We start from the raw sequence: 13,250 nt of genomic DNA, 5'->3' as shown, positions 1-13,250 counted from the left end.
TTTTTTTTTTTTTTTTTTTTTTTTTTTTTTTTTTTTTTTTGGCGGCCGTGGTGGGGAGTCTGTGAAATCATCAAGGTCAGAGAGTTTTGTCTTATGTATATTTGTATCTCCAATTTCTGGCACGTGATGGACCATCAACAGGAGTCTGATAGTAGATTCATGTGGATAGTGAATGAGTAGTAATGGCTAGTGATGATCAGTAGCCTCAGTATATATTTAATTTATCTGAAAAAAATGACAAAAAGTTCGGAGACAAGGCTGGTTTGGATAAAACTTACTGGTTATGAGTTTTTTTAGATGGAGATTACTGTTGAATTGACCAAGAGTGTGTACCTGTGACTAATGAGATGAAATTAAGCAAAAGGAAAATGTGAGCTGAACACCAAGAAATATTTTCAGTAGATGAGGATGGGATTAAATCAGGCAGAGGAGTCCCAGTGGAAGTGGCCGGGGGACATTTAACACCATGCATGTCACTTAAGGCTGCAGTGAACTTACACAATTTACTAGAGACTGACTCTGGCTTTGGCAGGGTGATAAATGGGACCATATCTCTAGTCTCATTGATTCTCTTTCTTACACGGGTATACATTCACAGCCTCCCATCCCCTATGGACAGAATTTATGTGTGTGTTAAATTTTCTGATTATGGTTTTCTTTTTTTTCCAGAAAACACTCTTTTCAGAGCATCTCCTGGTATCATCAGAAATGTCCTCCTTAAGTGGGAAAGTCCAAACTGTTTTGGGCCTGGTAGAGCCAGGCAAACTGGGCCGCACTCTGACCCACGAACATTTGACAATGACCTTTGACTGCTGTTACTACCCACCTCCTCCACGTTACGAAGCTACCTCCGAAGAACCTATTATGATGAAAAATTTATTTTGGATTCAAAAGAACCCTTATTCCCATAAGGAGAATCTTCAGCTGAATCAGGAGACGGAAGCCATCAGGGAAGAACTGTTGTATTTTAAAGCCAACGGTGGAGGGGCTTTGGTCGAGAACACTACTGTTGGCATCAGCCGAGACGTGAAGACTTTGAAGTGGCTTGCCGAAGAGACCGGCGTCCATATCATATCTGGAGCTGGATTTTATGTGGACGCAACTCACTCTCCAGACACCAGAGCCATGTCAGTGGAACAGGTAAGAAGCCCCAAGTTGTTCAGCAATGTTTGCACGTAAACTCAGAAAAGCCACAACTCCAGACGTCGGATTACCCCTGTGTGTCACCTACATTTGGAGAATGTCACTGACTCAGAGGTAGCTGGGCATGCTACAGAAGTTTGCTAGCTAGCAAAGGCATCTGCCAGTTGGGACCCAAATTAGGAACATTTCATTTCGTGAAGAAAAAAAGTGTGAAGGAAGGAGCTCTTAACCCACTGGTCACTGGAAAACCCAAAGTGTGAACGCTTAGATTTGTATGTATTGTGTCTGTGCTCAGTGGTGGTGCCACAGTCTGTTTGTAAACCTCATTTTTCCATTATAAACTTCAGTTATGTAACCTCGATTTTCTTGTTGGATTTTATAATAACCAGCAATAAAAATTCACTGCAGGGTGAAACTTGGCAGGCAGAGACTTGGCGCATTTGCGAATATGTTTCCTTCTTTTACAAAACAGGAGGGGTGGTGGAAGAAAATCCATTCCTGTTTTTGTTATCATATGATCTGAGGCAAGAATGGGCAGAAGGAAGTAAATCTTTCAGAGATAAAAAGAAAGAATTAACCACAAGTCTTTTTTGCATATACATGTGCTCTCTTTCTGTGATAGTAACTTAATGTGTTTATACATACTGTATTCATTTGTACGTGTCTTCCATTATCTGCTTGATAGGCAAGGAATGTCACCCATAGTGTTTGGAAAGAATCAGTCAATTATTAAAATCTTCATATTTCAAAGCTTTATTTGCATTATTTTCCAATCAGCCCTTTACCTTTTTATATGTCTATTATTTGAAGACTATCCTGAAGTCAGCTATCATACATTCTTCCAACCACTCTTAGTAGTAAATATACGTATGAACCAAAAAATGTGATATTAATATCATGTGCTGTGAATTTCCTATGCTGTATGGGACCAAGGGCTGCATAAATAAGGGAGAACTAAAGAATCAGTTAATACAGTGGACATATGTTCAAGGGCAGTCTTTTTACGCTCTAGATGTTCCTCAGGTTAAATTACAGTTTGTTTGTTTTTTTTCTCATCTGAATGTACTTGCATGAAGTCACATCTTTTTCCCTATAGCTTTCTAAAGCCCCAAATTTCTTGTGAAATAATCACAGTAAGATATTATTGAGTCTTTGATTTAGAATAACTTGTGGAATTTGAGACTTGGCCTTTGTGATTGGCCAGTATTCGCTGAATGGATGTCAAGCAGATTTTTTAAAGCACGAACGACGAAATGATTAAATTTCATTCCCACACTGTGGTGACTGTGGGTTGATAAATTCCACAATCTGTAAAGTATCTTCTTTCCCACTCTTCCTTAGCTTACTGATGTCCTCATTAATGAAATTCTCCATGGAGCTGATGGAACTAGCATCAAGTGTGGGGTCATTGGAGAAATTGGTTGCTCCTGGCCTCTGTCAGAGAGTGAGAAGAAGGTTCTTCAGGCAACAGCTCATGCTCAGGCTCAGCTCGGCTGTCCTGTTATTATTCATCCTGGAAGGAATCCAAGCGCACCATTTCAGATTATCCGAGTGTTGCAAGAAGCAGGTGCAGACGTCTCCAAAACGGTTATGTCCCACATTGATAGGTAAGCAGACTATCTCCAAATAAGTCCCAAGGCACCACATGATTATGGATGATCAAACAAATAGTATCGTCAGATTAATGAAATACTAATCACCTAGAGAAAACCACTAACTACCTGGATGATAGTATTTATAATGTTTTACAATAGACACCAATAAAAGTCGTTGCTGCCATTTTTGTGTCCCGACTCTGGGTCTGTTAGTGTCCTAGGTATTTTGTGTAAATAATTCCTTTTAATTTACTGAGTCCTCCCCAACTCTTCATAATAACTGTCTCTATGCACGCTGTCTCTGATATTACAGTAGGTGCCAATTGTACATGCTCAGTATTTGTCAGTTGGGGGATAAATTTCTCTGCATATATAGAAGGAAGGGAAAGTGAATGGTTTCACCCTGAGAAGAAAACCATAAATGTAAACATTCAAGTTTGCTGTTGTGACTGGTCATTTGAATCCTCTGAATTTTGCAAATGCAATTAGAAAACATGATAGTAATAGGTATAATGATTTGTCTGGCAGTATTCTTAGTTTCCTACAGCTGCTATCACAAATTAGAAGACACTGGGTGACTTAAAATGCAGAAATTTCTTTCTCACAGTTCTGGGGGCCAGACTCTGAGATGAAGGTGCTGGTGGGACTGTACTTGTTCAAAGCCTCGGGGGGGAAACCTACCTTCCTTCTTCCTTCTGTTGTCGGGTTGTTCCAGACATTCTTGGCTTGCGGCCGTATAACTTCAGTTTCTGCCTCTTTCTTCACATGGCTTCCTCCTATCTGTCTGTGTCTTCTCTTTTATTTCTTAGAAGGACACATCATTAGATTTAGTGTCTACCCAGATAATCCGGAATGATCTCATCCCGAGACCCTTCGCTTCATCATAATGGCAAAGACTCTTTTCCCAAAGAGGATCATTTTCAGAGGTGCAGGGGTTAAAACATGGACGGATCTTTTTGGAGTCCACCACTCAACCCCCAACACATTATATTAGATGTGTAGGAGCAAGCAGAATAAATGACTATCTGAACAGGTGTTGACCACAGTTTGTTTTATGAAAAGGCCTGACAGTGTTGCAAAGGCTAGACATTAGCCTTTGATTAACGAATTAAATTGATTAAGGAATTAACACAGTACAAAGGAGACTAATAATACATTACAATTACTTCTATCTTGTATATCGGAATAAAGCCATATCAACAGACTGGTAAATTCTCATAATCACACCTGGCATTCAGCTATTTAATAAACTCACAGTCCTACAGAATGTACTGAAACAATGCTTCTACTTAATAGAAATATTATAAAAGCCTGTGCTGAGAAAAGTGAGTTATAGCTGTGGCAGAATAGAGAAGCCAATATTAATGGAGAGACTGAGAACATCAAGGTAAAGGCAATTTTCCTGGCAACTGGGTTAGTATCAAGAACAGTACATACGTGGCTATTTTCAAACTCTTCTGGTCATACTGATAAAATACAGGGATGCTTCTAGACCCCCATCGTAGACATAGTGCACCACAGTATGAAGAAGAGACTCTTTGGACCCAGAGACACCTGCTTTTGAATCTGCACTCTACCATGTGCCATGAGATCTAGGGTAGGTTCATGCGAATTTAAAATAATGTATTTGATCATGTTACCTTGGATGATACAGAACGTATGTAATGTCTCTAATCAAGAAAGATGATTCTTTAATACTCATTAAACAATGTGAAGTATGTCATGCAAACGAGCAAGATATATGTTAAATTTCATAAATATTTCTTAGGTTCTTGAAAACATCTGTATCCTGCTACGATTATGCTCTCTATAGGTCCATTAGACCATAGTTATTAAATTAACTATGTTCAAATATTGTATATTCCTACTGATTTTGTGACTGCCCAACTGATTGATTACAAAATGCAGTATGTTAAAATCTATTACAGTGGATTTTTAGCTTCTGATTGTGTGTGTGTGCGTGTGTGCTATGTGTGTGTGTGTGTATTTTGAAGCTATGCTGTCACAAGTTTTTTCACCTTCCTGGTGAATTGAAATGTATTTCAATGTATATTGAATTGCTTTATCTCTAGTAATTTGAGTAACGCTTTTTGTTTGAAAGGCTGTTTTATCTGATGCTAGTGCGACTATACTGATTTTTCTGTATTAGTTTTATAATTCAGATGTGTTTTACATAAGGGGCATGTGGCTGGGTTTGGGATCTTACCCAGTCTCTTCTTTTATATGAAAAATTCAGTTTACATACATTGACCATGTTTACTAAAATGTTTACCCCACCTTTTCTTTTTGTCATAGTTAATGTCATTCTTTCTTGATGTCTTTTACTGATTTTTTTCACCTCCTTATTTTATCTTTCCCCTTTAATACTTTGGAAGGTATATATACTATTTCTATCCTATCAGTGGTTATGATAGGAAATGTAACATGTATCAAATGTAACATATCAAATTTTAAATATAATAAATTTCTTACCAACCTTCCTGGTAAGACAAAGACCCAAGAACCCTTCAATTTCAATCATCTACCATCTAAGTTTTATACTGTTTTTTTTTTTTCCAGAATGTGTGTCTATTTTCTTTTTCGAATCCCAGTGATTAGACACGATTTTACTATCATAAGACAGATTGATGGTCACTGTAGATTTAGATTGTCTTTCTGCTGGCAATTTTCTTTGCTCACCATTTACTCTTACGTCTCAGGTCTTTATCCTTGAATTTCCTAAGGTACATCATTTGGAGATCCTGTGATGTGTATCTGTTTGGGTAATAAAAACTTTAGCATATAGGTATCTGAGAATGCCTTCATTCCTTCATTCATAAGAGGTAATCAAATAGAAAAGGCAATTTATCATAATTAATTAAAATATACAATTCTAATTAAAAGTTAGTTTTTCTAAGCCCTTTAAAGATATTCCGTTTTCAACTGAAACATGGTACTGCCGTCCGTAAGTCAGCTGAATCTAATTATGCTTCCTCTGCAGTAACGTGCCTTGTTCTTTCTGGTTTTAACCTGTCTCTGGTAGCCTGTATTTGCACTATGATCTATCTCAGTGTGAAATTCTTTTTATGGCGTATGCTTGGGATTCCTGGATGTGAAAATGTAGTTTTCATTGTTTCTGGAAAACTTTAGCCATTGTCTCTTCGAATATCACTCTATCTGTATCTTCTTGGTTATTTGCATCATAAACCCCAATTTGATACATGTAGGATCTTATTACCTGTCCTGCAGGTCTCTTAACATCTCCTTCATATTTCCATCCATTTGCATATTTGAACTATTTTTCTTAAAGTTCTATCTTCCTATTTACTACTTCCCTCTCCAGCAAAATCAATCTGGTTGCCTAGCCTATCAATTTGGTTTACAGTATTAAGAATAGGGGTACCTGGGTGGCTCACTCGGTTAAGGGTCTCACCCTTGATCTTGGCTCAGATCATGATCTCACGATTCATGAGTTCGAGCCCCGCATCAGGCTCTGCACCGTCAGTGCAGAGCCCGCTTGGGATTCTGTCTCTCCCTCTCTCTGCCCCTTCCCAGCTTGTTCTCTCTCTCTCTCTCTCTCAAAATAAATAAATAAACTTAAAAAAAATAAGAACATAAAACTTAAAACCGTAGTCTTTTCAAAAAAAAATTCTGTAAGTTCTATTTGTTTACTTTTTACATCTGCTTGGTTAATTCTGATAATTTCTTTTTCCTTCAATATGTTTACAATTAAATCTTTAAAAAATATCAAACATACAGGGGCGCCTGGGTGGCTCAGTTAGCTGAGTGTCCGACTTCAGCTCAGGTCATGATCTCACAGCTCGTGAGTTCGAGCCCCACGTCGGGCTCTGTGCTGACAGCTCGGAGACTGGAGCCTGCTTCGGATTCTGTGTCTCCCTCTCTCTCTGCCCCTAACCCACTCGCATTCTTTCTCTGTCTCTCTCAAAAATAAAAATAAACATTAAAAAAATTAACAAAATATTAAACATACCGTATTTACCTTGTAATCAATACGTCTAATTTCTAAGGCCTGATTTTATAGTTTGCTGGTTCTCCTGGCTTTTATTCATGTGAGGTTATTTTCTCATATTAAAAAAATGTTATTGTGAGCTTGGATTCCTTGGAAATTATTATGAATCCTAGGTTAGAAGGTTTTTTTTTTCCCCATTTGTTTGTTTGTTTTGTTTGTTTCTTATAGGCAGTTAGGGGGCACTGCCAACGTGGTTCTACTTTAGACTCAGTTTTTGTCAATAAAAAAAAATATTTATGGCAACATGCTCATAGCGTAAAATTTACCATTGTAGCCATTTTGAGGTATCAAGTTCAACGGTGTTGTGCGACCAATCTCCAGAACTCTTTTCATCTTGCAAAACTGAAACTGTGTACCCGTTGAACATCAACTCCCCACTTCTATTCCCCACTGGCCATGGCACCTACCATTCTGTGAATCTGATGACTCCAGGTACCTCATTCAAGTCATACAGTATTTTTTGTATGTGTGTGACTGCTTAAACTTTTGACTTGGAGAGTTTCGAACCACACAGCTTCTATGAATTCTGTCCCCTAAACTCAGTGAGTGTGGGCTTGCGGTTATGGATTCTCACTGGAGACATTTTTTCTCACTCTGCTTCCCTTTCACCAGAAGACAATACTGAGAAAGGCATATCACCAAAGACTCCCTCTGTGAACCAGGTTTTTACCTATTCTGCCCACATGGGTAGTGTCTGGGGTGAGGGAGCCCTCCCTTTATGTACTGATGGGAACTGTGTTCTCCAATTTACTGCCTTATCCAGGCTGGGCTCTGTCTCCCTTTGGTCCATTAACCTACCCCTCTCCCCCACCTGCCAGGCAAATGAACACTCTAGGTCTCCCCTTACCTCTCAGTTTCTTTGCTCCCTTGTTGTTTCTGCCCCATGAGAAAGTCCTTTACTTCCCCACCAGCCTAATCAAGCATTTAAAAATATGATTATTTTCCCCCTTTCATTATATTCAGTATTTTACATGCACTATGCTGGAGAGGCTTTCTCTGAACATTTAGTCCGCCATACTATTTGAACCGCCTTATGGTGATTCGTAAAGAAGAATCTTTCTAATTCTCTCTATAGTTAGATAGGTAGGTAAGTTAGAAAATTATGCTTGGCCCTAGTAGAAAGTTAGCTTTTGTTGGAAATTGTGAAATAAATCTTAACTCCTAGGACAGTAGGATAATTTTGCTCATAAAATCAAACAACATATATATGTACACACACACACATATATATATATATATATATATATTTTTTTTTTTAACTAACAAAGGTACATTATCTGATTTTCAGGGGTTGCCATCCCAGTGCCTCCCTCTAGAATAGCTCAGGACGGAACTGAGAGGTTGGCCTGGCATCAGACAGATTCAGAGCATCCTAGAAAATCCTGAGGGCATTTCTCAAACAGCCACCCATTCTGTACCTATATTAGGGACTATGCAGGGTTCCAGTGCCTGAAATACATACAAGTAGGAACATTTCAGTGAGAGGCAACTGGGCAAAATGGCTTCAGAAAAAGTAGTGCATTTAGAAAAACAAACGGAATAAAGTAACAGAAAAAAAAAAATAATCAGGGAGGCAGATGCCGGCAACTTTAGCTTTCTGATGTGGGTGTTCACAGCAAGACAGTTGCCAGGCTGACGTTTGACTAGGTCAGCCTTTCACAGACTCTCTGAGGTCTGCTGGGCTGTGCACGCAATCTGATCTGTACTGAAAGGGCAGCTTTCATAATGGGGACAAATCACAAAAGAGCATGTATTTCCTGCAACAAAATGCACAGACAACATACAAAAAAAGAAGAGCATTCTGAAAACAAGGCCTCCCAGGAAAACAAAACGGAACAAAACACAGAATCATTCCTTTCTCCCACCATGCCGTTTTCGGCATAAAAGAGACGGTTCTGAACCCACCGGCTGTTCTGATTGCCAGGTAACCAGTAAAGGTGCTGGCTCGGCCCTGTGGCTGCTTTTAGAACACGGGGGTCTCCCCCAGGACTGGCGCTCAGCCTTGACCACGCGTAAAATTGGTGCATTTATCCCCTTAGAGGTAAGACTTCTATCATTTCAGAATACAAAATAAAATATTCCAGCATGGACACAATCACGTTAAAGCAGTGAAATATTTGGAAGGAATATAAATCTTCACTAGCATTCATGCATAAGGCATTTTATCTTAACATGTATGTTTACACACACACACACACACACGCACACACACACACACACACACACACACACACACAATACAACACAACACAACAACAATAGCAAAACTGTTATCTACCTATCCAAAAGGAGCAGTTGGGACCCTGAGAGGGAAGAGTTAATGAATGGCAGACACCTCAGGACACCTCTGAACCACATTGTTGTCATGTGACCATTTGTGACCTGCTTACGGTCATTTACCTGGAGATAACAACCTGACAAGATAAATCTGCTTCGGTGTCTAGGCCCTCCCCTAACCATCTGTTCTCTTTAAGAAATATGGGTCTGTGGATGCGCCTATGGACTGCTGTGAATTTAGCCCTAGGGAACATTGCAGGGGGCTGTCCTTGACAGTTATAGTCACCCAAAGTCAACAGTTATTGGAAAATAACACCAGCGCCTAAGTGTTCCTGTTTGGGTTGTTAATCCACAAAGGCTTTATGCCTTTTAATCATTTAGCATAATTTTACTCCCTGTTGAAACTCTGTCTACATTTCCAGTTGGCATGTAATCACAGCCCTGTGTCTGCCCCTGGTCTAATATTTGGTGTATGTGATTAAAGAGGATACCCCATGGATATAGTCTCTTTGCAATTCATCTCCAAGGAAATTTTATCCTTAATGTACTATAGAGTAGCTGTAGGTATTTTTGTGACAACACAATTCTTTCATTACCAGTGAAAGTTGGGTAAAGCAATATGGCTGGAAGGCATTTGGGTACTAACTATTTACTGATTAAAGTTTGAGTCCCGGGGAGGGCAAAAGACAGGTGCTATGCCTCCATCATTTTTCTACTTGGTTATCTATCTAACAAACCACAGAACTTTGATGGAAATCCAGGGCCCAGAGTTTGATTAGGGGCACAATAATAATCAAGTGCAGGAAAATAGCCCACCTCTCTCTTTGAAAATTGCTCCCTGTGGAAGGTAGAAGAATTTGACCCCAGGGTTCTGAAAGAAAAGGGAGAGCTCAGGGAATGGGCTAATAACACATTTTATTCTTCGTACCTCTGATTATTCATGCCAGATTCACCTCTTTATAGGTTACAATTTTGATATATTTTTTCATGCACTTAATTAGATGAAGTAAGAGGGTAGAATATTACTGCATCCATTCATTTATTCATTCACTCAACAAATATTTATTGAGCGCCTCATTACCATGTACCAGACAGTGGAAAGTAGCAGGGAACAACATATTCTCTGCCTTCAAAACGATTACTGAATTATGGGGCACCTGGGTGGCTCAGTCGGTTAAGCGTCCGACTTCGGCTCAGGTCACGGTCTCGTGGTATGTGAGTTCGAGCCCCGCATCGGGCTCTGTGCTGACAGCTCAGAGCCTGGAGTCTGCTTCGGATTCTGTGTCTCCCTCTCTCTCTGCCCCTCCCATGCTCATGCTCTGTCTCTCTCTCTGTCTCTCAATAATAATAAATAAACATTAAAAAAATGATTACTGAATTATAATTATGGTGACTTTTAACCTTAAGGTTGCCTTTGAAAAGCCACAAAAAAATTACCCGGGATTCTTGGAACTGTACACTTTTAATTCCTAGGAATCCTAGTGAATTAACGTGAAACCATTCAAAAACAATTCCAGGCAAATGTTTTGCAAACTTAAATTGAGCAAAACATCCTTATATACTTAAATAGTACGGCATTTTAAAGAAAGAACAATTGGAATGCTATGCACATGAAATGGTTTATAACATTTAGAATCCTGCGTGTACAATGCTGTATTTCTTAACAGTTTATTATTAGCATTATGCATATGCATGCATTATGTGCATAAGTAGAGCATGCCCGAGAGGAATGAGTACACACATTGGATAGTATATACATTGTGCACATTATTTATAGTAAAGAGAACTTATTTAGTCATATTGGCTCAGATCCTACCATGGAGTGAAAAATTGAAGGAAACGGTTCAGGCCACAAAGTAGAGGCCTGACAAGCAAGTGACAGTTTTTTTAAAAAGGAAATATTTACTAATAACACACCCCTTTTTAAAATTTACTAATGTCCTCTGATATTTCTTCTGCTCTCTCTGTGGCAGATGACAGGAAAGAAAAACTAGAAAAAAGAAAAAAAAATAGATGCTTTGAAAGCATGTCATTATGGCCACATGTATATAACTTGTATGGTTGGGGCTGAATTTTATATCAAAGTCTACACTGGTTTGTAGGGAGCACTCACTGACACAGAAACACAAACACCGAACACTACCAGGTTACCATTGTGTGAGGGTATCGGCAAGTAACCACATCATCAGTGTGTGTGTATCTATTTTCTTCTATATTCTATGCATGGGACAATGGAGAAACGGGGTACGGGCGTCATGTGGCTTAATTTCTAGTTCTGACAACAGCACTTATTTGCCTGGTCTTGAGAAAGTCACTGAAGCCTTCAAGTCCTTCTCATCTGTCAAAGGGGGTTAAGAAAAACTACTTCTAACCCTTAATGCATTACGTGCATTCCTCCCCTGTTATTGTTTACCATGGATTTCTTTTCATTGCAGGACCTATTCAATAAGAAAAAAACAAAGTGCAGACAAATGTCTGACAGATTGAAATGTAGCAGAACTTCTTTTTTTTTTAATACGAAATTTATTGTCAAATCAGTCCCCATACAACACCCAGGGCTCATCCCAACAGGTGCCCTCCTCAGTGCCCATCACCCACCCTCCCCACCCTCCCACCCCACGTCAACCCTCAGTTTATTCTCAGTTTCTGAGTCTCTTATGGTTTGGCTCTCTCCCTCTCTTTTTCTTTTTGCCTTCCCCTCCCCCATGGTAGAACTTCTTAATATACACGAGTAATGCCAAATAAAATGCAATTAAGTAATGCTGGTAATTGGTATTTGTGGAGTATCCCAAATCGTACTCTTTACAGACATTTGGGCAGATCAGCCCACGTCAGGGCCAAAGAAGGCATTGGTCAGATATTCTCTCCAGCACATTATACCCACCCAAAGCTTCTACCAGTAATTTTTTTTTTCTAAAGTAATTTCTCATGACTCTGACACCATTCCCATGAAATGTGACATTTTAACAAATAGGATTGCCATGTCTATGAGATTTATCTTTACTTTTCTCAATACCATCATTCCCTGAACTGTGGACCACCTTACATGAAAAATGCAACCTCTTTTGTGCTAGGTGGCAGCTGGAAAGTTCATATGGTAAAAAGCTCTTCCTAGGGTATATAAACTGTGAAATGTATTTTAAAATAAAGTTTTAATTACATTTCGCAATTCAGAGCCAACTTCTGGTGTTAGTCTAATTTAAACAAGGGTTTTTCTCTCTTGCAGCCATCTGTTCCTTTTGCGTAAGCCTACCCTTAAGTCATAATATTGAAAGTGTGACGTCATTCCTTCTATGATGTCATTTAATATCTCTGCATGGTGTGGAACCAGGCAGGAGGAAGATGCTCGTTCAGATGTAGGTGATGGGGAATACAATGAATACATAACAATCTGAACTGTTTTCCTATTGCTTTTCATTCCCAGTGGTTTTCTAACATTGAAAAGACTGTGCTATAAAAGTAATGCCTTAAAACACAAAAAGATAAGTGATCTTTAAAATTCATATACGGAATAAACAAGTGTGTTCATGTGAATGCACCCTAATAATGGACGGTTTTGAGTTTGTGTGAAACCAAAGTTTCTGGGAAATATTTAATTGAAATAACAAATTATACTTGCTAACCACAGGCCATGTTTAGATCACACATTAAGAATCTGCCTTAGTCAGTAGGAGGCTTGCCTGGTCCCACAAATACAACTCGATAATACAGAAGCATAAATAACCCAGAAAATGACCAAAAGACTACGAGAACGAACTCTACCCTTAAAGGTAGAGAAGAGACCACATCAGAGAGGGTATGAAGGATGGAGGCATGGTGTGGAACAAAAGGGACTCGCTGTCCTGAGGGGATGGGGAGGCATCAGAGTGGAGAGGGGAGAGAAACAGACTATGATGATGTGGGGGAGGGCGGGGAGAGCCTGTACAGGGAAGACAAAAATCTCTGCAACACTTGACTTTGAAGTCAAGAAGGGCCAACTTTTGTTAAGTTCTTACAACCAGAGGGATTTAAAGCCTGGAATTTTAAAAATCAGAGGACTCAGTTCTGGGACAACCAAAGGAAGATAGGAAGCTGACTCCTTGTCCTTAAAGAGACAGCACAACAAGCAGCCCGCGGAGATAGAGCCTGGAAGCGGCAGTTTGAAAAATGCCTGGAGCAAATGGGAAGGGAGCGCTATTTACCCATCTCAGAGCACGTCAGAGGGGCAGGGATCACCAGGAAGACCC

The 13,250-nt window shown here is 39.4% G+C and overlaps 1 protein-coding gene across 3 annotated transcripts in view; it reads left to right on the top strand.

Moving 5' to 3' along the window:
• The window catches only part of PTER (phosphotriesterase related), a 70,267-nt gene that overhangs the window by 35,133 nt on the left and 21,884 nt on the right, over nt 1-13,250 (top strand). For all 3 annotated transcript variants that reach the window (XM_040451321.1, XM_040451323.1, XM_040451322.1), the window contains exons 2-3: nt 670-1,140; nt 2,485-2,750. In XM_040451321.1, coding sequence (XP_040307255.1) covers nt 709-1,140; nt 2,485-2,750 — 698 coding nt within the window. In that variant the 5' untranslated portion in view covers nt 670-708. The remainder of the gene's footprint in view (nt 1-669; nt 1,141-2,484; nt 2,751-13,250) is intronic.

Source organism: Herpailurus yagouaroundi, unplaced genomic scaffold (assembly GCF_014898765.1).
Source record: "Herpailurus yagouaroundi ecotype Mexico unplaced genomic scaffold, PumYag 203, whole genome shotgun sequence".
NCBI classification, from domain to species: Eukaryota; Metazoa; Chordata; class Mammalia; order Carnivora; family Felidae; genus Herpailurus; species Herpailurus yagouaroundi.
Note: the sequence above shows the minus strand (reverse complement) of the source record. Positions and strands in the feature narration are given on the sequence as shown.